Source organism: Lycorma delicatula, chromosome 3 (genome assembly GCF_047948215.1).
Source record: "Lycorma delicatula isolate Av1 chromosome 3, ASM4794821v1, whole genome shotgun sequence".
NCBI lineage: Eukaryota > Metazoa > Arthropoda > Insecta > Hemiptera > Fulgoridae > Lycorma > Lycorma delicatula.
Window position 1 is genome coordinate 58,816,974 of NC_134457.1, and position 27,359 is coordinate 58,844,332.

Here is a 27,359-nt window from a genome sequence, read left to right on the forward strand (position 1 = left end):
GACTGCTTGATTTTTCATATGATCATCCATCAGCATTTTCAATACAAACACACATCTTCTGAAAACCTCTGATATTTCCATAACAGTTACTCAAAGAACAATAATTGTTGATATTTCTGGACACTAGTAAGTAATTCATTGATGTTAAATTTTTTCAACTTAAATTTTCTTCAAGATTTCTTTCTTTCTTCAAGAACATCACTTGTCTGTTTTATTAAACATATATTGCAAGCATAACATTACTGCAACTGGGACCTGGTACTCTCTCTACATGTAATACATATGTAACTCTCTACATGTACTGCCAATTGCAAAGTAATAATTTCCCTTATATTATTTTTTCTTTTGCTTTTTATAACTAATTTCCTAATATGCCTCATATTTACTAAACACTTATCTAAGGATCCATGATAAAATTGTAAATTTCAACACATGAAATAATACACTAATATTGGATAATACTATAGAATGATATATTTAAGCAAAAATATTGAAATTCATTAGTGATAGATTTGAATCCTTATTTCCACATTCAGCTTTAAATTCCTTATTTTAGTTTGGGACTTCAAAATGATTATGATAAAAAAACAAAAACAATTTTACTGGTATGTAGGAAGGTACAGAATGTAGGTTCTACAAAATTACTAATGAAATCTGTACATAAACAGACAAAATGCCTATATACATAAATGGTGATCTTAAGTGAAAAATGCCTCAAGAAATCTGCATTCGTAATAGATTCAAGGCATTCAAAAATTAAAATGTTACAATTATATATTGCATACTGCATCAAGTATCATCAAAAACTTGAGTATGTACTAGCTTTTGTTGTAAATCAAGCTTCTTTAGATACTTTTTTGAATCAGAAATTCTTTGCTGTTAGCAATGTTGCAGTGCAAATATTAGAAGAAATGCACAGCCTCCTATAAATCCTAATTAAGCTAATTTCCCTCTACTTTATGTAATATAGTTAAAAAGATAGAGTAATATTTATGTTTGAAGCTTCTAATAGTTTTTAAAATGTATCATAAAAAAGAAGTCTCTCCTGTCATTTTTGATAAGTCAAAAGTTTATTTTATTTTACCTTTACTTAATTTATGAATTTAATGATAACAAACAATAAGTTTTTCTTTATAAGATTGAAAAGGGATTTTTTTAATATTGGTAGGCTTATAAAATTTTTATTATTTTAGAACTAGATGTATGTATTTTGTAATTTACAACTTAACAATTATTGTTAACAGTATATACGACTAATATAATACACTGATAATAGTATACGTTCAGTATTTTTATTAGTTTAGCTATCTGTATACCAAAACATTTTCAGTATGTAAAAAATGTTTAATTATCAATCTCTATTTCTCAAAAAGTTTTAAATTATAGAAATTAAATGTTATATTTGCTTATAGTAATTTTTCTCATGTTGACTACGTTCATTAGCCTCATAAATATCAACTCCACGCACTGAAACCATATCAATTGTTGTTTAATTCTGTGGTGATCATCAGGAAATGTGTTTATTGTGGCTTTGGCTGTTGGCACTTTACTTTCATATCCTTTAATTAATATATAATGCCTACCTGTGACTATGCCAGTTGTTACAGTAGCAACATGTTATAAGGTGATACAAGCCAAGAGCTTATCCAAGATTACATTGAATACATTTAAAAAAAAAAGAATTTTTCTCAAGATTCTTTATTGAGTTTGGATCTATTCTTCTGCACAGGTTGAATATTACACCAGTTACAACTCTGGGCAGTGGTTATCCTACTCAAAGTTCTTCACGCTGTATTCCAATACTTGCTAAGCGTAAGCATACTTTTGTGGAAGATTCAGAAGAGCAATCTTCCTCCAATCTCAGTATAAACAGAACCAGTGCTGGTGATACTGAAATAGCTGAAAGCTGTCCTGAAGGAAAATTTATAAGATTACATAATAAGAACAATAAGGTATTAAAAAAATATAATTTATATGTATAAATTTTATTAAATAAACCATTTAGTACAGAATATTGAGATTAATATCTTACTTTAATTTTTCATGAAAGTGCTTTCATGGAATCCAGCTTCCTCAATCATTTTTTTAAATAATTCCATTACTGAATAATAAAAATGTAAAAATAAAAATACTAAAATAATGAAAATTGCATATTAAGTTATATGAGTGCTGTTATCTGTTGTAGTTTTTATAAGATCATCTCCCTCGAACACTGGTCTGATGGTTTATCAAATTGAAATTTTAGTTGCATAATTTCGAATACGAGAACAAATGTTACTTACAAACAGAAGGATTACCCACGGGATCACCTTTATCTGTAATTATATCTGAGATTTGTATACAAAATTTTAAAAGGATAATAGTTTATTGTTTACAGAGTAAAAACAAAGTACTATTACGGATAGGATATGTAGATATTTCAAATTTTGTAGATATTTTATGTAGATTATTTTTCAGCCATAAGAAATCACTAATTCTGCTCCTTAATTAATAAGCTTAAAATTTCAGTATGAACTCATTTTACCAGGGTAGCTGAAATTCGAGTAAACTTTCACTTGTCATAACTTGCAAAAGAAGCATTTTATGCTTCGCATTTTAAGCATTTTAATGGGATTCGCCTCCCATTTTGATGAAATATAGAATATACCGTATTTTTTACGTAAGTTACTCGTTAAGATTTTAATTATGCGTCGAAAACGCCTTTCACTCGAATTATGGCTGTCAAAATTCACATAATACCCTCATAAAAAATTTCGTAATTTAGTACGGGTGAAATATAAATTACTTCACAGGGGAAGTGTCATATTCGATTTAAATTAGCTAGGTACGATGATATAATTATACGTGTAATTCTGAAAAGAAGGTATTGAGGAAACCGCTTCGCTACTCTTTTTTTTAACAAGTAAGCCTTTTTTTGTATTTTTATAATGGCTTTGACGTTTTGGGAATTTGTATTTTTTTTTTTATAAACCGGGAGGGATGACTACTGACATTAAGCTTAAGGATTATATATTGTAAAAGTATAAAGAAAAAATTAAAGAAAAAAGGACTCGTTATATTAATTATTAATTATAATAACAAATGGAAATAGGGACTGCTGCAGTTCCACAGTCCCTATAAGCGAGCCGCCACTGCTTAGGTTTAGAATTTTTGCGTTTGCGCGTTTTTTTTTCGTTTGCGCGTTTTTTTTTGTTTGCGCGTTTTTTTTGTTTGCGCGTTTTTGCGTTTGCGCGTTAGCGTTAGCGTTACTTTTAGTTTTAGGGAGTGTGGATACCTAGCGGTGTTAACGAAGCGCTCCTTTAGGTGTAAATAAGTGCGGATACCTAGCGGTGTTAACGAAGCACTTTTAGTTTTAGGGAGTGTGGATACCTAGCGGTGTTAACGAAGCACTCCTTTAGGTGTAAATAAGTGCGGATACCTAGCGGTGTTAACGAAGCACTCCTTTAGATGTAAATAAGTGCGGATACCTAGCGGTGTTAACGAAGCACTCCTTTAGGTGTAAATAAGTGTGGATACCTACCGGTGTTAACGAAGCACTTTTTAGTTTAGGGTGTGCTATGAGGTATGATGAAGTTAAAGCAGTTGTATTTTTCAGATGGAAAAAACAAAGGTAATTGTTTGTATTGGAAACCAACAGATAGTAATAGAACAAGAGGGGTCAGATGAGCCTCAAATTACTAGATTTAGATCATCTACCAGATATGAAAGCGTATCGGTAAAGGTTACCGCGCCAGATACGTCTGTTGTAGACGTAGTAAATCCTTCATTTGGACGGATGGCAATGGTGAAGGTATTACCCAAGCGGATGCAGAAAAAGATTGGCGTAGCTGTTCCTCTCAAGAGAGAGGAGCATAATGTTGGAGTTAGCTCACCTCCTCAAACTCAAAATCAACCTTCTAACATGCTTCCTCATTTAGAGGTAGAGCAGTATGGAGCTAACTTCTCACCCTCTGAAGACCAACCTGTAGTCCGCTACCATCATTCAATCAGTGATTTTGGGGAGAACTGCGTTGTATTATGCAAATGCCCCCGACGTCCAAATGTGGTGCGAGCATTCTTCATATTGCGATTTGGGTTGCGCATAGAGAAGAATTTGACAAATAATGAGGTGATATCCCTTCAGGCCCTCATTGAGCGAAGCCGTGGAAACAGATATTCTAGATTGGAAGATGAGTGTTTCCACAAAGTGCTACTCATTGATGAGGATATATGTTCACCACAAGTGAATGAGTCTTGCTACTACTGCGGTGAGGTAGTAGCAGTAGATCGTGTTGTGGGATTTGCCGATATGCTCACTGTTGATGCAATCGTTCACGACGCGCGTTTCACCTCATTAATCAGCGCGAGGGATTATGAAGAGATTATTGAACAAATAATATCTAATCTTATTGAACAAATAATATCTAATCCCTTCCATGTAGTTAGTACCGATGCGCTCTGTAGGGGTTTTAATCGAGTTCGGATTATCCCTGCAGGAGAGGAGGATGAATCTAGTGATTGGGATGATTCTGATTGATAGCTTATCTATTAACTAGATTTCATGTAAATCAACAGCGTGCGCGCTTCTGAAAAAAGCCTGAAAAGCCTACACGCTAGCGTGCGCGCTTCTGAAAAAGCCTACACGCTAGCGTGCGCGCTTCTGAAAAAAGCCTACACGCTAGCGTGCGCGCTTCTGAAAACCTAAAAGCTCTAAATATGATATTAGGTTTGTAGGAAAATATTTTTTCTGTTTCAGGATGGAGAAAAAATCCGATTTAACCGAGATTGATGGGGATAATATATATCAATATACCGCCCCTAAATACCCTATGTATACGCTAGAAGCTGCACGATTAAATAGCTATATAACTTATCCTTACATTAAAGAGGTTAAAACTGATAAACTTGTACAAGCGGGGTTTTTCTATAGCGGAAGAGGTGATAATGATAATTGTTTCTGTTGTGGAGGAGCTTTGCATTATCAGATTGCTAATGATAATCCATGGTTTCATCATACGCGTTGTTATGGCAATAATTGACTTTTTATCAGAGTAAAAAAAGGTTTACATTAAATTGATGGAGTACTAAAAATATTTAAGGAGATGAGAGAAAGGATAAGAAACTTAAATGAGGAGGATATGGCTGTAGCATCTGAATTGGATTGTCTAATTTGTCGCGAGAAGGAAAGGAATATAGTTTTCTTACCATGTGGGCATTTAGCTGTTTGTAAATCATGTTTATTCTCAGTGAAAGAGTGTATAATATGTAGAAAAAATTTAGAGCAGGTTTTAGTCACCTCATTCGATAAAGCGAGTAGTGATGATGATTTGGGAGATGCGATAAATGGAGGTAAAGATGAAAGGGCTAATAAAATAGTCTGTAATTGTATGAGAAAAAGAATTAGAATTGAGGAAACTAAGAAATTATTACAATGTAAAATATGTTGCAAAAATGAGAGGAATATAGTTTTCATACCATGTGGTCACCTAGTAATATGCGTTTATGCTCATCAACCGTAAAATGTTGTATTATTTGTGAGAAACCTTTTAAACGTGTGATAAATGTGTTCTTATCTTAACTTAGCTAATGTTAAATAGTGGGTGATTTCGCCTAGTAGACTGAGGCATTAAAGAATACGTCTACGGTATCTCCTACCTGTCGTAAGAGGCGACTAAAAGGGGTTTTACGTCTTTATTACATTTTATCGATTTCACTAGTTTCTTAAAAACTGAATCACTTCCTTTTTAGCGTTATTTGATTGTGTAGTATGATTTATTATGAGGATTAAATATCGATTTATTCATAAGTTTTTTCTTTACGTTATTTTATACTTTTCTGAATAATAGTTAGAAACGTTTATAATAAAAGCTAAGAAAGTTTTCAGAAGATTGCGATAATAGGTTTGCTATCTTCCTCTTCAGCTATTACATCTATCAGTTGGTTATCGATATAACCCTACCAGAGTGATCATTACTATCCAATTTTGATATTTGGTGATGAAGATTTTTTAAAAAAGGTAAATCTATTTCTTTTAAGTATTAAAATATATTAGTATAATTACTATTCCTTTTTCAGATGACTTTCAACACAAAACGGGCGAGACTGTCATATGTCGACTGTACGAATAGATTCGAGGAAATAGAGCACGCTTTCGCCTGCAATCTTTTAACATATTATTTTAAAAACACAATATCGACTGATATTCCAAGTTTCTTATATTCGCAAAGAAAGGAAATAAATAATCTTTTAGAAAACGCTTCTAACCGTCTTGGATTAATAAAATTCAATTTCCTATTAGATTGTACATACTTTAAACAGAATATCTTCGAATTTCGCGATGTTTCGTTTAAAACCATCAACATGCGATATAATAACGATGATGATGTGATAGGAGAAGCTATCACTAAGTTAATAAATGAGGAGATGGAATTTATTGGTAAAGGTAGCGGATGGACCTTATATAGTATAGATGGTTTACTTGTAAGAATTAACCGCTACATCCCTCTTAGATCCTCATCATACATTCCTTTACCAAAATGTATTTCTGACAAGAAGGCAATTATAAACCCGAAGAATGATGATGATTACTGTTTCATGTGGGCTATTCTTTGTAGGTATATAAATGGAAATGATAAACAGCGGGTGAATGAGCGTTACATTAAACTTATAAGTTCAATTTTAACGTAGTTAATTTCCCTACCCCCATACATCAGATTCGTAAATTTGCTAAGGTAAATGGGGTATCCATAAATGTTTATGAGATCTCTGAAAAAAGGGTAATAGAACCTCTACTTATTGCAGAAGAGGAGAAAGAAGAACATTTTGATCTTCTTCTTCTCTCTACTGGAGAAAAAAGACATTATTGCTATATAAAAAATTTCGAAAGATTAATCAGATCTCAGCTTACAAAACATGAGCATAAAATAAGCGTTTGTAGGAGATGTTTTACTTATTATAATTCTGAGTTAAAATTGAAGGAGCATCTTGTGTAAGAATAACCATCCTTGTAGGGTGATTCTACCTAAATATCTCGAGGATGGACGAACGCCTACATTGAAATTTAAAAATTATCACCATAAATTAACCTTACCGATAGTAGCCTATGCAGACTTTGAGTGTTTGTTGACTCCATCTGATGGGAACGCGCCCTCACTTTCATCCTCATTCACAGTTACTACTGAGAAACATATACCAATGAGCTATTGTTTATATTTCGTTACCCACTCCACCCTATCAGAACCAATAAAAAAGTTTATTCCATCAGAACCATTGCTCTATAGAGGTATAAATGCTGCAGAACATTTCATCAATACTCTTAAACGTATCCTTCAACCTTTAGATCAATCACTGCGTAAGAACGTAAAGATTATTTTCAGTCAAGAGGATAGAAAATCTTTTGAGTTGGCATCGCGATGTGAGATATGTTTAGATCCTTTTAAGACTAAACCTGTTAGGGACCACTGTCATTTAACTGGAGAGTATCGAGGTGCATTATGTCGAAAATGTAACTTTAGACGACAAAATCAAAAATCAATACCTATATTCATACATAATGGCTCCAACTACGACTTCCACTTCATAGTGAAAGAATTAGGTTACGATGACAGAAGAATAAGAGTAATAGCTAATAGTATAGAGAAATATATTACATTCGATAAATATATTACTCAAAATCTATCAGTGCGATTTTTAGACTCATATAGATTCATGGCTGAGAGTTTAGACGCTCTTGTGAAAAATCTCCCAGTAGAGATGTTCCATCATATTCGCAGATTTTTCAAAAAAGATGACCTCCCATATGTAACAACCAAAGGGGTATACCCTACGAATATACGACTAAATGGAGCACGCTTGATGAAACAATACTTCCACCGATAGAAAGTTTTTATAGTAAGCTCACTGGAAAGCATATATCTGCTGAAGAATATAAGAGAGCAGAAGAAACTTGGCAGCGTTTTAATATAAAAACTTTAGGTGAATATAGCGATTTGTATCTTAAATGCGATGTGCTCCTATTAGCTGATGTATTTGAGAACTTTAGAAGTCTATGTATGAGGGAATATCAATTAGATTGCGCGCACTATTACACAGCCCCAGGATTCGCATTCGATGCTATGTTACTAAAGACTAAGATCGAACTTGATCTTTTAACAGACTATGATATACACATGTTTATTGAGAAGGGAATTCGAGGTGGTATAACTACATGTGTGAAAAAACATGCTGTAGCGAATAATCCTTATGTTAAAGGCTATAAAGCTGACTCGTTAACAAACTATTTAATGTATATAGATGCCAATAACCTTTATGGTTGGGCAATGTGCAAACGTCTGCCATATAAAGACTTCCGATGGTTGTCTGATGTAGAATTAATGACAGCGCTCGAGGTTGTTTTGAAAACAGAAGATGAATCTGAAAGAGGCTACATTTTAGAAGTAGATATTGAATATCCTGCGAGGCTTCATGAGGAACATAATGATCTACCATTTCTTCCTGAAAATGGAAAACCGCCAGGATCTAATCAACCAAAGCTTTTGACTACTCTTCAGCCTAAAAAGAGATATGTCTGTCATTATGTTAATTTGAAGCAGGCGGTAGCGCATGGTATAGTAGTAACTAAGGTGTATAGAGTACTTCAATTCTTACAGAAGGCGTGGATGAAGACATATGTTGAGTTGAATACTACAAATAGGCAGCTGACAAAAAACAGCTTTGAGAAGGATTTTTTTAAACTGATGAATAATGCAGTTTTCGGTAAATGCATGGAGAATGTGCGTAAACGCATTAATATTGAGCTTGTATCATCAGAATCACGTCTATTAAAGTTGATCGCAAAGCCTACGTTTCAAGATAGAATAATTTATTCTGAAAATTTATGTGTGGTCCAGATGCAGAAAACGAATTTAAAGTTAGATAAACCTATATATGTAGGATTGACGGTATTAGAATTGAGTAAAACTTTAATGTATCATTTTCATTATGATATAATGAGATATAGGTATGGAAGTGATATAGACCTACTATATATGGATACTGATAGCTTCTTTTATGATATTCGAACTCATGATTTCTATAACGATATAAAAGAAGACCCCATACTCAATTTCTGGTTTGATACTTCTGATTATCCCCCAACTCATGAATGTTTCTCATTAGTTAACAAAAAGGTGTTCGGTAAATATAAAGATGAGTGTAATGGTATTCCAATTTTTTTTTTTTTTTTTTTTTTTTTTTTTTTTTTTTTTTTTTTTTAGGGCGAAAAACGGTTGAACGTTATCATCGCCCGGAAAATAAATAAATAGATAAATAAATAAAAGTAATTTAAGGTTTTTAGATAAAATTAAAACTTAAAACTACTATCACAGAAACAAAATCCGGAATGGGTGTAAAAGGCCCATTCTCGGATAACAAAAACACTAACATGTAACTTAAAACTATGTTAAAAACTATCACATTAAAAATAAATAAAACTTAAAACTAAAAAAGGAGATAAAACTTAAAACTATTACGTTTACAGTCTTACAACTAATATCACAGACGAATTTAAAAAACAAACAAAAAAACAAAAAAATATGAATATATATATATATATATATATAGAAAAAAAAAATCCGATAGGGAGTGTAAAAGGCTCCCTACTCGGATAACAAAAACAATACATAGGACAATACATACAATTACGAAAGAATACATACTTATTAAATTTTTTGCATTAACCCTATACTATGTAAAAATAAAAACATCCGGTTTAAAACCTCCTTATCGAAGAATAAGATATATAGTCAATATTTTTTGTTGGTAATCATATCATTCACTTTGTACCATATTTTTCCTTTTATTAAAAAAGGAAAAAAAGTATGTAATATTGCACATTACTTAACAAGTATAACCCTTGATTTTTATTGTATCCGTTAACACATTTTTTACATTATTAAATGATTTTTTTTCTCTCCAACAATTTAGTTCAAATAGTTCTAACTGTGGAATAAAAATTTTACCTATTAAATTTATTTCTGTTTTATGTAACAAATCTTTTTGCCACATTTGCAACGCATTCCTACTGTTGTGTTTTATTAGCAGCTATAACCTCTTGTAAACTAATACTTTTATTTTTTTTAATGAAGAAATTGGAATTAAAAAAATTGTTTCATCTTCAGTACTTTCATTTTCATTATTTCAAGTACATTATCAAGTTTTTGTATGCTACCTATTACTATCAAGTATCTAGTGGTGTGATTCGTAAACCCAGCTTTTTTTGGGCATATTGAGTCTGCGGTTCATCAAACGAAATAAAGAAACGTTTAACAAAATTCAAAGTTCTTTTTGAATATATTATTTATTAAAAATCTAATTGAACTGCTTTCATGCTTATTTTTTCCCCATTTTCATTTCACTTTAGGTTAGGTCATATTTAGAACTGTATGAACATAATTTGTTGACTTCACCATGCCGTCCAGTTCTGCGGACTCTTAACCAGTGGAGTTCTAAAAAACTTCTTGGTAAAATTTTAAATGGAATTTTTACACAAGTGATTTTGTTAACACAATAAAAATATATTATTATGAATTGGTGTCATAAATATTGTACAGCAAAATATAGTCTCTGGACATTCTTTAGGTACAAAAATTACTACTCACTGAGCCCCAATAAAGAAACAGCAGTCCGGCTGACAGTACTATAAGATGACCAGTACAATGTCACAGATAGAACAAGGGTTGTGGGTGATCCAATCACAATAAAGCATTCCTAAGAAATAAAGAAGAAAAGTGGGTAGTTTTCTTACTTTATCTTTTTAGGGAAACTTTTCTTCTCATTATTCTGCGTCTTTTTTTAAGTTTATCTGGCAATGAATTAATACAGTAGATTACATCTCATGCAACATATAAAACATTTACCATGCATTACTCTAGAGAGCAACAATAGGAATCTGAGAGAAATTCACTGCTTTATATAACATTATTAAAAATTGACAATCTTTAATGCAGAACCATATATATTTGTTGGCTGGTACAATTCTGGGAAAAGTGCAAAAATATTTTGACATAAAAATGCATAATGAAAATAAGCTGGCATAGAATTGCATGACTTTCCTGTTAAACTCTGGCTACTAGGGCATCACTCTCAACAGACTACTATTTAGGAGAAAAATTTAGTATGCAAATAGACATAGTAAAAAAATATGGTGAAAATATCTCTCCATCTCCTTATATAACTAATAGCAAAATTAAATGACATCAATAATCCTTCTTTAGTTATTATAAAATTTTCATAAAAATTGGTTAATCCAGTCTGAAACTATGCAGCAAAACAATTGGTAATGAAAAAGAAAGAAAATGCTTATCCCCTATCTCAGAAAAAATAGTCCAAACACATAACCAAAGTGAAACACCAATGTAGTGGAACCATCTAATTACTAGGGTGGTCCAAAAAGTAAAGAGGCTGATTTTCACTGGGAAATTTAAAGTGCTCAATTTCAAATTAATTTTTATGGTTATTGAGCTCACTCATTATTTGTGTAAAGCGTTTTGGGTAATTGCCTAACATGGAAAAAATGCAACATTACATGATTCAGTTTTGCATTCCTTTAAAAAAATCAGCTTCTGAAACATACAAAATGTTGAAAGAAGCATTCAATAAAGAGTCACATGCACCATGTTTTTATTGGCATGCCACATTTTTAGACAGACAAGGCAGCATGTAAGACTTGGCGAAAGCAGGTTGATTAACAAAATGTTATGGTAAATACACCTTGTACAGCATTGTACAGCTTGCTGTATTTACCATAACATTTTGTTAATCAAAAAAAGCTGTATCATTGAAGAACATTGTCAAATTGGTAGGCAACAGTTAGGGGGAAATGGAACATTTCCATTGGGGGGGGGGGGGAGGACTGCTAAACATCTCAAAATGCTGTGCAGACTAAATTCTGAGCAAGGTGATGAAATGCATTGATGTTTCACTATGATCCTAAATGAAAGCTCCCAATGGAAGTCAACTTCTTCACCACTTCTAAGAAAAATTAAAGCTGCACGATTCAGGATGGGTAAGGTCCTAATAACCTTTCTTTTTTTTTATTAAGGATTCATTTACCAACATCAGCTACCTTCAGAAGCAAATGTAAATGCACTCTGGTACACCAATGTGCTGAAGATAATGCTGACTCGCTTCAGAAAAAAACACCCTGGAAAAAAATTGAATTTCTGAACATCATAATAAAGCACCACATCCCGTCACTCAGGCAGTAGAGGAATTTCTGAATAGAAAAAAAAAATAAACCGGTTCCTTCCATGTAGTTCCACCATATAGCACAGATCTAGCAATTTCTGGCTGTTCCCAGAAGTGAAGAAGCATCTGAAAGGGCAAAAATCAACAATTAAGGACACTGAATGGTATCAATTTCCCATATACACAAATTGGAGGAAAAAGCAAAAAAACAGATCAACATACATACGTACAAATATTATTCCAGAATTTGTAAATGCTAAAACTGTTTTGGTTAGAGTAAATCATAAAAAGTAAAGATTGCAAAATCTGACCCAATTAGCATTCTTTTCTTTAAATAATATATTGTATAGCTATAGTACCAGGTGATTCATAAAGGACTTCATATCTGCATGCAAAAATTTATTGAGATAACTTGTAGAGTAGGTTGAGGTCTTATTTCATAGAAACACATCAAGTTTGACAACATTCATTTTGATTTAATATGGCTTCTGTTTGTAATGTGACATACTTCCCACTTGAAATCAGACTGTAGCCAGCAAGGGGGGTTACCACTGCAGTTGTAGCATTAATTCAGTCTTAACAAGATCAGCAGGCAAAGGTGATTCATAAATCCGATTTTTAATGAAACTTCACAAGAAAAAATCTAGCAGGGTCAAATCTGGGGAATGAGGTGGCTATCCAATTAGACCTTCACAACCAATCTACCAACCTGGGAATCAAGTATCAAGAAATTCTCAGAATTCTAACTGGCAGTGTCCAATCTTGCTGATACTAATTGTGTCAATATTTATCATCATTGTCTACCTGAAGAATTAGAAAATTTTGAAATATGTCCAGATACATGACACCATTTACAGTTGCCTCCTGCCTTAACATGAATGTGCAAAGCTTCGGGCTACGTGCATTGCTTTCTCTGAGTTCCACAGCAACATCAGGGATTCATAGGCTGGTGATTTGTATATTTAACAGAACAACCTGTCTCAACGAAGGTTTGGTGCCAAAACTAAATTGTATGCTTACTAGTAGGCTCCATACTCTCTATGAAAATTACGTTGAACTACAGTTGCTGACTGCTAATCGTGAAACCAAAATACACAGTGAGCACATTCCACACCAGTAAAGGTGGTATCCATTCTTAAAAACACTGGTGATAGCTCTGCGGCCAAATTTATTACTAATACACTATGTGAATCAAAACTTTATGTTTGGCAAGGAGATGAGACCTCAACTAAATGTTAAGTTACCTAAATAGATTTTTATGTTTTTTTTTAAGTTGTAAAGTCCTTTTTGAATTACCTGGTATAGTATGAATAAATTAATTAGTATAACTCATAGACATCTGAAAAACTTAACTTGGTACCACACTAGTTGATACCTTCAAGATACCTAAAAAATTACAATTCCCAAAACCCTTTAAACAGCCAAGCAGGAGGTTCAAAGTACGGGCTGAGAAGCAAAGGCAATGATCTGCCATCAGGTAGTTCCAATCCACAAAATCTTCTAATCCAAAAGTCTGATAATCCAAACTAATCCTACTACTACAGAACATGATTTGGTTTGATACTGAAAATTACACAAGAAAAAATTAGATTGATCACAGTTATTACTGTAAGAAAATCTTTATCTAACCAGTACCGAGTAATAGGAAAAAAATTGTAATTTTAAACAATAAAATTACAAACATTACAGAAAAACATATTTAAAAAAATAATAGATAATTTGTTTCTTTTCTGTCAATTCACTAATACTTTAAATGTCACTATTTAATTCAATACTATTTTTTTAAATATCACTTCTGTTATTAATAAGTTGAATATAATTTTATATTTAATGTTAATTAGATTAGATTAGCAAGCAAATTGAACATTAGGGGTTATGTTTTGTACAAACAGTACACTACTTAATTATCACAAACGAGTAAATATACATTGTAGTAAAATTTCAATATGAAATGCTATCAGCTATGATATTTCTTAAAAATTAGTAAATTACTTCAACAATTATGTCATCAGTTTTAACTATGACAAAGGTAATACGTTGCCCGAGATGATATTCACACACCTGATTTTGAAAAGTGCTTATTATATATAACTGTTAAGTTTATATTGAGCTTGTTGTTTAGTGGTTTTGTTGAGAAATGTTAATTATATTACACTGGACATGTTAAACTTTGAATTGTTCGTACAGTAGTAATTTCAGCCACTTGATGTTTGTGTCTTCAGATCATTTACTTGTTTTTACCATTCTCTTGATTGTATTGTTGAATTCATTGGTAATCTTACCAATTCTTAATATATTACCTTTCTTTGACAATTATAAGAGGCCAGTCTTATTTAGATATGATATTTGTAATAAACCTTGGAAAATTTGACAAAATACACACATTACATATTTTAATTATCAATATTAATACAAATTAATATATATTTGTATAATATTGATATATTATACTAATTTTTTTTTCTTCAGTCATTTGACTGGTTTGATGCAGCTCTCCAAGATTTACTATCTAGTGCTGGTTGTTTCAAGTATACCCCCTACATCCTAGATTCCTAGCAATTTGTTTTAATATTCCAAATGTTGCCTGCCTGTACAATTTTTCCCTTCTACCTGTCCATCCAATATTAAAGCAACTATTCCAGGATGCCTTAATATGTGGCCTATAAGTTGTCTTTTCTTTTAACTATACTTTTCCAAATGCTTCTTTCTTCATCAATTTGCTGCAACACCTCTTCATTTGTCACTTTATCCAGCCATTTGCTTTTTAACATTCTCCTGTAGCACCACATCTCAAAAGCTTCTAATCTTTTCTTCTCAGGTACTCCGATCGTCCAAGTTTCACTTCCATATAAAGCTACGCTCCAAACATATACTTTCAAACATCTTTTCCTGACGTTTAAATTAATTTTTGATGTAAACAAATTATATTTCTGACTGAAGGCTCATTTCACCAGTGCTATTTAGCATTTTATACTGCTTCTGCTTTGTTCATCTTTACTAATTCTTCTTCCCAAATAACAAAATTCTTTGACCTCCATAATCTTTTCTTTTCCTATTTTTACATTCAGTGGTCCATCTTCATTATTTCTACTACACTTCATTACTTTCATTTTGTTCTTGTTTATTTTCATGCGGTAGTTCTTGCGTAGGACTTCATCCATGCCGTTCATTGTTTCTTCTAAATCTTTTTTACTCTCAGCTAGAATTATTATACCATTAGCAACTATCATAGCATTTTTATCTTTTCACCTTGTACTGTTACTCCGGATCTACATTTTTCTTAACATCATTAATTGTTAGTTCTATGTAAAGATAAAAATGTAACAAGGATAGGGAACATCCTTGTCAGACTCCCTTTTTTATTATGGCTTTTTTCTTATGTTCTTCAATTATTACTATTGCTGTTTGGTTCATACAATCGTTAGCAATTGTTATATCTTTGTATTTGAACCCATTTTTTTTTAAATGCTGAACATTTTATTCCAGTCTACGTTATCGAATGCCTTTTCTAGGTCTATAAATGCCAAGTAGGTTGATTTGTTTTTCTTTAATCTTCTTTCTACTATTAATCTGAGCACTAAAATTGCTTATTTTATTATACCAATATTAATAATTAATTATTAATATTGATTAATAATTAATATTAATATTATTAATAATTAATTATTAATTATTGCCAAATAGCACAAGCTAAACGAGCCTTCAGTAAGAAATATAAGTTGTTTACATCAAAAATTAATTTAAATGTCAGGAAAAGATTTTTGAAAGTGTATGTTTGGAGTGTCGCTTTATATGGAAGTGAAACTTGGACAATCGGAGTATCTGAGAAGAAAAGGTTAGAAGCTTTTGAAATGTGGTGCTATAGGAGAATGTTAAAAATCAGATGGGTGGATAAAGTGTCAAATGAGGAGGTATTGCGGCAAATAGATGAAGAAAGAAGCATTTGGAAAAATATAGTTAAAAGAAGAGACAGACTTATAGGCCACATACTAAGACATCCTGGAATAGTCGCTTTAATTTTGGAAGGACAGGTAGAAGGGAAAAATTGTGTAGGCAGGCCACGTTTGGAATATGTAAAACAAATTGTTAGGGATGTAGGATGTAGAGGGTATACTGAAATGAAACGACTAGCACTAGATAGGGAATCTTGGAGAGCTGCATCAAACCAGTCAAATGACTGAAGACAAAAAAAAAATAATTAATTAAGTATCTTTAGTAAAGCTTTAAAAAAAATTATTTTTAATTCATTTATTAATAAAAACCTTAATTAATGAATGAATTAAATCATTTGATTTCAATGATTGAAATTTTGAATATAATATAGTTTACAGCTTGTATGAAGTGTCTACATATTTTTTGTTTAAAATATCTTAAATAAGCAAAATAAATATATTTAAAATAAGAAAAACCTACAGAATCTTAGTTACTTTATTGGTATAATAAAAAAAAATATTCCATTATTTAAAATTTGGAATAATTGATAGAAAGTTACTTCAGTGATACTTTTAAAGGCTTTTTCCAAAGTATCTACAAATGTCAAAATATTAAATATTATGAAATGTAGTAGTTGTAGATGCTAAATACTTAAGTTGTTTTTGCCTACTTATTAAAAACCATTTATCAGTCAGAAAAACAAAGCATTCAGCCAACAATTCAATAAGAATCAGCAGCAGAGTTTAAACATACACGTTGTCTTTGCTTTAACTGTTCTTACAAATAAGTAATATATCTAAAACTTTAAAATACTAAATTTTTTGTATTCTTAAAAGATAAATCTATGTAATTTTTTCCTGATATTAAAACAAAGAACTTATTTTACAATATTACTGCAAAAATGTTATAATCAACTAACAATTTCTACAATCACCAATTTCCAGTGAAAATTTCCAATGAAAATTGTTATCTAAATGCTTACATGCATAATAATTGTTCATGGATTAATTCAAATGGGAAAAATCTCAAAACCACAATGAGTCTAGCAAGAATTTAATTAAGTAACGCTTAATTGAAGGCGTATTAAGCTTTTCTGGGAAATCAATAGTTTCAAGTGAGGGTTAATTTTCTGATGTCCAAATACAGTAAAACTGCCTTCAACGAACCCCCTTAAAAAAACAGACATTTATCTTCAATATAAATAGTTCATGAATTTATGAGTAAACAACATGATAGATTACCTTCATGAAATGGAAACTGTAATGTGTATAATAGAAATTAAAATAAGTCTTTTATCAGAAAATTTAAAGAAGTTCCAGAAGCAGCATTTAGAAAATTTTTTGGCACCTGTGTGAAGTTTGTACATACAACATTGTCTGCTCTCAATTCCACAGTTAACAAAGAATGTGTGAGAAGGTCTTTGTTCTTCTTTTGATCCCCTTTTACACATTAAGTATAAAGAGTATGGTTAGTAATTGTCTGTTTATTATTGTCTCTGCCCTTCCCAATTTTTGGTTTAATGTTGTCAATCATCTTCATCTTTTAATGGTACACCTCTAAACTTGTATTTTTAGAACAATGGTTAATGGCTGAACGAAGAGGCCAAACCAGCATGTTGCTGCTATTTTTGGAAAACACAACATGTCACTCCCACATTGAATTTTCCAATTTCCAACTTGCCTGGTTCCCTTCAGGCAAGAAAAACCACATGTGTTTCATTGATTTCTCAAGAAATTTTCAGAATATTATATATTATAACATTATTATATATTGATAATGCAATCTTTCCTTGCCAATATGAATTCTACATCATCTGTCTCTGAACTAGCTAAAACTATCTTGGTTCTAGATGTGGTAACTTGGATTAAGCCAAGCTGTAAAAAAAATTTTATCTTGATGAAGTTTCAAAAAATCATGATTTTCATTAGGTAAAGTTAGTGAGGAAAATGAGGATAAACAACAGGAGTTACTAACTACATTAATAAAGCTGCTTTCAATAAAAGCAATGCTGTGAACTACATCAACGCATACCATGATATAGGAGGAAAAAAAAGAAGAATATGGCACCGAATTCTGTCAAAAGTTTAAAGAAAATGCAGCAATTTGCCCTATGTGAAATGACTCTTGATATGCTTAGTGTGATTTCTCAGGCTAGAGTGTTTGTGGAAAGTCAAGTATCCAAGCAGCAACATGTGCAGAAAACCCCCTTGACTAAATGGAAAGAATAAAATGTATAAACATATAAAGTTTTGCATATTAATTCATAGCAGAAAAAATACAGTAATTGAATGAGGGAAGAACAGCATTTTATTTTAACATGTTCATGGTTAAAATTTTTTAGCACAGGCCTACCTTTGTTAACTGAAAAGCCTATCTGACCTTTCTTCCCTGCTCAATTTACTAAAGACAGGATCCCAGCTATAACCATAATACACAGAATATTTTTTTTCTGGTTAGTAATATATAACATTAAAAAAATAAAAGAAAAAAATACTTTAAACATTCTTTTATTAACAATTAAAATATTTATTTTTAATAAGTCCTGAAACTTATAATTAAACTAAACAAATGGATGAAAATATATTGAAATAATTACACGTTTATCACTAAATAAAGAAAATAAGATTTCTAAATAGGGCTGTTCTTAAAATTTTGGTTTCCATAATCTTGAGCTTTAGTTCTTGGTGAAGTTCTAGGGTATTCTGGATCACCAGGAAGGAGTTTCATTCGGCTTGTGTACATTCTCCAACCAGTTACTCGAGTCCAGTCCTGAACATTCATTGAAGTACAAAAATAACATTAACTTTTAAATAATAATGCAATTAATAATAATCATATTCTACGTGCTTACATTAAAACACATATTTCTTAACACCAGCTTGATATTGATAGTTAAATGATACATTTAGAATGTATTAATGAGAACATGGCAATACATTGCATGAATTTGAATAATATGAATGAAATGTTAATATAATAATTTATTTTTACTTTTGTTTTTTATGCTTGTTAAAATCTCCTTGCACAGAAGTCATCCCTACCAGTTCCTAACTAAAACTGCAACCCTTGATAATAGTGTTTCACAGAAAAAAATTCTAAACCACGAAAAATTTATAAGTACTTAATTATAATCTAACAACTAATGTTGTCATTTCAACCAACTGAAAATAATAATACATTAATTAGTAAAACTTCAACTTTCTTTTTTCTCCAGCAAATAAAACTAGTCTCATATCTTTCATCTAATCAGTACATATTCTGAAAGATTATGAACAGAGTTATGGGCAGTAGTGTACTTAATACTTCCCAACTGGAAACAGTGAGAAGAGGTTCTTAAACTTCACGAGTGAAGCAAACAACAGGCAAATAAAATAATTTTAAAAGCTTAAAATTTATAATGTTCTCAGGTAAAAATAAATTTGTAACATAAAGGAAACAAATTAAAAAGAAATGTCAACAAAAGACTACCAATCTACACTAGAAATTGACTAAATCTCAATAAAAGTTTTATTGTTAGCATAGTAATAATTGAATTACAACAATTTTCAATTATGTAAGGATCTACACTTGAGCACCTGGATTTAATGATGAGATTAATGATGTTACCAAAACTATCTATCATATTTCATTAACACAATATGCTATCTATACCTTGGCAAATGTTTGAGTGTTTACAACATAAAATAACACTGAACATTAATTTAAAAAAAAAGGATTTTTAAAAGTCAACCGATTGCTCACAGACATACATAAATGGGTTATTTAATAATGAAAAGAAACAAATAACATAAAAAAAATTACTTATTCAATGACAATAAGAACATAACCCCAGTCATATTTGGGCACTTGTTCCTTCTTTCTGTAAGCTTTCTTATTCTAGTGATAAATTATATACCTTGGTATCTGTCATTCTTATATTGCATTCCTGACCTGCTCATTGTTGACAAACTTGGTACCATGTAAAAACTTTGAGAACCAAAAAAAAAAAATCTTACGGTGCAAGATTGGGACTGTAAGTTGGATGTGCAATGCCTACTGACTCAACTTTTTAATAGTTTCCCATGTCTTTTAAATATTATTGGGGCAATGAGTATGCCTTTTTAGAGGGAACCTTTTTTCTGAGTTTCCACCTTTATTTTCTACCATGTTGCAATAGTATTTATTATATTTACTCTTCATTATTACACTTTTCTCCAAATAATCACAATAAATTGGACCTTTTTATACCCAAAACAGTATTAATATCTCTTTACCTGCTGACACACAGGTTTTGAATTTTTTCCTGGGGGCAAACTCAAAATAATTAATCCAAGTTTCATCACAAATCATTAAGCAATCTAAAAAAGTATTGCATCTACTTTCCACTAAAAACCATTTTTAAGTTCTATAGAAATGTGAAGTTGGTATATTCATGATTTTGAGTAAACTGCCTCAGAACCCATCTTGATGCTTTGCAATAATACAGTTTATCATCAATAATGGAAAGGACAGTGTCAATACCCATATTATAAATTTTAGAAATTTTTCCAAATTTTTATGCAGCTGTTCTTGAATAAGATGATTGTGATTTTTGCAAAGCATCAGTAGAAAATTCAACTACCCACTATGATGACACTTGTAACAGTTCTGGTGTCAGTTACCTGAATTATCTGTTTTATCAAAAACAGATAATGTTTTATCAAAATTAAAACCTTCAGAATATAAAAATTTCATTACACAGCATGCTGTTTTTCCATTGTATATGTTTCAAGTAGAACAAATATTTTGAAATAAACAAAAGATGTTATAATAATAAATTTACAAATAAATAAGCCATAAAGGTTATAATAATAAATATTTTCAACCAACTGAAATATTTTAGGTAGAGTTCAAATAGTTTCAATTGATTATGTTAAATATTTTTACTGCTGTTACAATTAGTGTTTATAATTGCTGAATGACCACAATCATATATAATATACACTTTTTACACTTGTTTAACGGTAACTTCGTTAATACAGTTAAAAGAACAGAACATTTTTCTTCAGAAAAAGAAAAGCAGTGGAAGTAATATAATATTAATATAGTGTATACGTATATATAAATAAAAAATTAAAGATAAGAAACAAGTTGAAAATTGCCAAACTAAAGCTATTAACAGAATGTTTATTTGGCGATCTCAATATATTAAATTAAAAAAATAGTTAGAAATTAATCAAAATTAACAAAAAAACCCATTAATATCAAGTCTTGTTGTAAATTGAGTTCTACATCAGAATATGTCTTAGACCAGTGGTTCTCTGCAAAACTCCACAGCTCTACAAACCAAACTAACCATAGAGACATTAACTCTAGTATTAGTTAAAAGATACACTTTTATTCTACAACAATGTAATTATGGTAGATTGAATGATGTAAGTCTCAAACAAAACCATTCACAATGACCTACATACACTTAATACCAAAACATTTACTTAAAATTACATTTCAATGAGTTTCTAACAATTGTGGTTTCTTTCTTAGAAAAAGGTGCTAATGATTTGCTATTTTGTTTTTAAAATCATTATGCATTCAAAATAATCATCCTACAGCATAAAGATAAACTGTATGATGAGATCTATATAGCCACCCTATTTGCAGATTACACACATACATGCAATATTTTTAAATACATTACCTTCCTTACACAGTCAGGTAAAAAATAACATTTTTATCAGTATGTTGATCAGAATTCAACAATTTTATGTAATATCTATATACACAATATAAAACTGAAACATATTTACTTTTTCAAATTATTTATGCACTATTAAAGAATGCCAAAACCAATTTTAATAAAGCATACTGGATGGATTTATCTAATTCATTTACCCAATATCTTATCTAATTCAGTTAATGGTTAGCCTTCATAGTGAACAGATGTGCACTGTGTATCTTTTGTATACAGTTTGATTATACTATTAAGTGTTAAATTCTGTTTATTCATATTATGATAAAGATATAAATTATATTAATTTTATGAATGATTATTTCTGTAGAATAAAATTGAAATACTTATTTAAATTTATATTTGAACTGAGAATATTTTTTTTTTAAATTTGTATATAAATTGTATTCACTGAAGATGGATAAGGGGTAATTAAAAAATATTGCATCCAGCAATTAAAACTAACTGTGATGAGTATAAAAAATTATTCGATGGTGCTTGTGTTCAAAAGAATTAAAGTAGGAAAAGTATGGCAGCAATAATTGCAGCTCCAAGGTAGTTTCTTTATTAGAGTAAGCTAAAAAAGATAGGGAAGAATGGGGGTTACAAGTGAATTAACTGAATGAGTTTTACCTAAACTTATAGCTGATAATAAATTGGTAATTTGTGAACAGATGAAAATGTTAATTAGTTTTTAAAAAAAAGGTAGAAGAGTTACAAAATGAAAATAACCTATTTAAAAAACTATTGTTACTAGAAAATAAAGAATATAGCTCATCCAATTCTATAGATTTATGGGATATTCAACAGAACAAGAAAGAGGAACAGTGAATACAGTAAAAAAAAAGTGAACAGATATATTCACTATCAGTCAAGGATGTATATGTACAATCTATATAACTGGGGTAGCATAGTCCAACTAGTAATACAGTTAAAGTTTGTTAAATATACTAGGAAATTATCTATGTGGCAAAGATGAGTGAAGCAGAATTTATCAAGCAACTTTGGGTTAGCAAAAGATTTTCCAGTCTGTGCTAACAAAGTCCACACCTGAAAAGAAGCAGCTACTAAAGCAGAATGAACAGAGTCTACACCTGAAAGGAAGATACTAAAGAAGAATAAGGAAGTTAAAAAGAAAAAAGGCTTTACACAATACGCTCAGTTGGGAGACCACCATATACAAAATTTATAAAATGTTTCAGTAAATAATGTAATTACTTGGAATTAAAGCAGGGGATAACTCTCTTTTGCAAGCAAAGCTTTTATATGCAGGAAAAAGCTATTAGAATAATAATTATTAAAAACTTGGAATTCATGTAATTTCAATTTTTATAACTCAAAATTTATGACTTATTTATATATTTACCCAAAACTTACATAAGAAATAATTTTGATGGTTTTGGCAAGAATGCAAACATAATAAGAATACAAAGCAAATACTTAAAACAAGTCATCATATAATTAGATTTGTTAAGACATAAAAGTTACAGCTATCAAAAATTATAGTAAAAATTGTTATGTAATCACAAACAATGTAGTTAAATAATCAACTTTGTCTAGCTACTGCCTAAAAATAAATTACTCTGAATTTAGCATAAAATACCTAAAGTATTTTTCTTTAACCAACATTTAAAAAAATGGATAATATATAAAAGACATCTAATTGTCCTACCTCACCTGTTAAAATAATTTATTAGTTTTTACTCATTAATTTTATTATTTCTCTGATCTAGTGCGATGTTAATAAGTAAAGTGCTTGTAAAAAAAATTAATTTTATAATTATATTTGTATAATTATCATTTTTGTCTTTGATCCTATAATTTGAAATGTTAACTATGAAAATTTATTGCAGATGTCAAAGGTTACCAACATTTTATATTCTATTTCTTCTTAAATATTCATACGTAAACTATTTTTGAATTACAACTAGGTCTAACTTACATTCTCCTACTTTGACAACCAGAGAAGGAAAGTGATTTAAATAACTAATCATTTTATCAGGTTTTTTATAATGACTATTGTTTTTGTCTCCGACTCTGACAATTATAGTTTACTCCCTTAATTTTGTGAAATATATTACAACAGAAATTGAAGTTATAAAATTAAAGAAAGTACAGTCTAAAATAAGTCTGTAAAAGAAAGAAAGAAAGTAATAAAATGATACTTACATTAGTATGATACTTTACCCAATAAACACCAAATATTGCTGCATAGGTAATCATGAATAGTTTACCAGTAATGTAGCGAATATTCTGGTTCAGATGTTTTCCCTAAGAACAAACAATGTTGGTCAAATAAGCATTTAAGAAGATCAATTAATTCTTATAACTAAATCTTTTTTCTACTTTTCTACATTATTGTCATTAAAATAATGGCACTTGTCATATCTGTAAAGTTTTTGAATACCTTCATCATAAAACTCTGCTGCCTGTGAATAAAGTCATACAGTAACACAGTTTTTCAACTCATTATCATTTTCAAAACGCTGCTTGACCACCCTGCAACAGGCGATGAAAAATGGGTTAAATTTGTTCGTGGAAACAAAAGCTCAATCAATGCAATGGAGGTACACCATCTCTGCAAAAACCCATAAAGGCCTGTCAAACAAACACTTTCTTTAAAAAAGCTAATGAATTCTTTCCATAAAATCTTAGTTGATTTTATGGAAAGAGATACAACAATTGACAATGAAACTTACTGGGAGACTTTGAAGAAATTGAGAGGAGCCATACAAAAATATTAAGTGTCATGCTGAGTTCAGGCATTGTTTTTCTTAATGACAACACTGCATCCTGCTATATAATTCAATGCCAAATCAACAGTTTCAAATGGAAGTTATTTAACCATCCTCCATATAGTTCTGATTTGGCTACCAGTGATTATCACGTTTTCCCGAAAATGAAGAAATGGTTAGCAACGCAGCATTTTGAAAATGACAAGAATTGAAAAATGTTGCTATCTGGCTTAATTTACAGGTGCAGAGTTGTATGATAAGGGTAATCAAAAACTTGTTTACCGATATGACAAGAGCCTTCATTTGGATGGCAAGGTAGAAAAGTGGCTATAAGATATATGTAACAAACTGTTTTTTTCAGTAGGTTTTTTTTTTAATAACAAATCAGATGTTACTTTCCGAATAGCCCTTGTATTAATGTACAAGAATTAATAAATACAGTATTAAAAATAGTTATAACTACACAGCATCTGATAATGAGAACCTGTTTTTGTCTAAAAGAAACTAATAGAAAAGAAATACAGAGAATAATTATCTTCTATCTGTATAAAAGTATGATTGCTAAGATAAAATTAGATGATCAAGAAGAGCAAGCTTTTTTTCCATAAATAAAAATATTATCAGCTATACTATATATTACATAAGAAAATATAGTACTTAATTATACTTAATTTTATATTAATGACTTAAATATTGCAAAAAGTACAGCTCATAAGCCAATGTAAAGTATTAACAACCTAAATTATTTATTGCTGGCAATAATTAAATGATAATAGATATCGTTAGAGCACCTACTTTAGCAGTTGGCATGAAATTAATATATAATTGATTATAGTGGACCCATCCATTTTGCCTAAATTTATTTACCTTATAGGTGTTTATTAACTTTATTTCTGATTTTTTTACTTAGATATAAATATTACATAAAACCAGTGTTTTAAACTTATTAAACAATTTGATTTAATTTAAAATATGGTAATTGTACTGTTTATGTTATCCAATAATATTCTTTTCAGTACTTACGTATTAAGGCCACCGCAGCTACAGCTTTATTTAAAATTGAGTAATTATTTTATTGAGTCTCTGTATTAATTTTAAGAAATGGTTATTTATATTTATTTATTTTATAAATATAATTTAACCAAACTTAACCTACGCTAGCTAACCTTGACTAATTAACACTGTAATATTTTGAGTATTTATTTAATAAATTCAGTAATTATTGTTATTTAAATAATAAATAATTGCGTAGGTTAAGTTTGGTTAAATTATATTTATAAAATAAATAAAGAGACTGTTTTGAATCTATGTTAAACTCTATATCAGCCCATTTTCAACCGAAATCCGATTGACTACTTTGTTTTTAAATAAAGCTGTAGCTGCAGTGGCGTTAATATGTAAGTACCTTCTTTCCTTATTAATTTGTATTCTATGTAACACATTTCAAGTAACTGCTGAGTACATTATTTTACAAAGTATCACTGCTTACCAAAAAATTAAACAGAACTTATTTTTTGTTATAAATATTATATACTACACATGGAAAATAAATGACAGCCAATAATGAAAAATAAAGTAGTCATTTCATTCACATTGTTAAAGTAGATGTATATGAAAGAGGTTGTAAATCTGGTATAAAATTAAAAAAAAGAAATGATGATTCTATTGCATAAGCAACACAGAGCTGTGACCAATCTTAAGAAGTAATAGCCAGTCCATTTCTATAATATAATACTTAGAAAAAAATGTATTTATTTTTTAAAAATAAACTTCCTGGATCAATGCCAGCTAAAATTCACAAAATTTATTTTCTGTATTCAATGAACTGAAACAATGTTTAAGATACAATATTTATCATTATAAGAAATTACATGATTTTCGGCTTTTGAAGACCCAGAATGTCTCTAAAATTACTCGTGCATCATTCAAAACCGACATAAATGTCTTATTCAGTATTCAAATAATGGATATTAAGAATTAAATAATCAGAGCTGGACACTTATACTGAAATGTTGCTTAAATACTCACAATGTACGGTTCCGTGAATGAAAACGCCTTATCTAATGGTGCTTTATACAATCGCTTAATTGGATTGTTTAATTCACGATATATTTCTGGAACGTGACGAGGTTCGTTGGGCGAAAGATGTTGATCCTTAACCCACTGTTTTCTCCATCTTCGTTCTTCATCTGTCATACCAAGCAATCTTTCCCGCTCGCGTGCCAAACGGCCCTGTATACTCATGGGATTTGAATCTTCCCCAATAACAGGCACCCCTTTCACTCCCATTTTATAAAGTAAATTAGGGACACACTAAAAATTCAATAACAATCTTCGACACACAAGGTTACCGAAACATACATTTATCCCATCAGCTGTTTAAAAGAAGAGGGTGCAAGGTCGAATGACATCTTGCCAACAGAAGATTTTTTTGGTTTAACTATTTTTTCCCCATTAATATTAATATTAAAAACCTGATTGTTAATCATGCAATGAAGTATAAATCTGATAATATATATTTTCCACTCTTAAAATATTTTATTTAACAATTTATATACTTTTAAAAACATTAAGCGCTTTTGTAAGTTCACAAACTAATTTAATCAGTGTGTAGGCAGTAAAACATTTTTACTTCCTAGTACGAAATAAAGGAAGTATTTTAATCGCGAAAAATTTCGGTTTTCAGATTTCAACGGAAATATACATTTTGGCCATCCCTGAATTCATTTGGACTAGTTCGGCGTGAAGTCTGTGCGTATGTACTCGGAAGACAAAAATGATTAGCTATAAAATGTTGGAAT

General features: G+C 30.4%; 1 protein-coding gene across 1 annotated transcript; it reads right to left on the reverse strand.

The window, feature by feature from the left end:
- Positions 1-18,628: 18,628 nt before the first annotated feature.
- Positions 18,629-26,953, reverse strand: ND-B17 (NADH dehydrogenase (ubiquinone) B17 subunit). The gene is made up of 3 exons (XM_075359880.1): positions 26,587-26,953; positions 23,993-24,094; positions 18,629-18,906 (listed from the first exon to the last, which is right to left on the reverse strand). The coding sequence occupies exons 1-3, from the start codon at positions 26,845-26,847 to the stop codon at positions 18,766-18,768; spliced, it is 504 nt and encodes a 167-aa protein (XP_075215995.1). The 5' UTR covers positions 26,848-26,953; the 3' UTR covers positions 18,629-18,765.
- Positions 26,954-27,359: the final 406 nt, after the last annotated feature.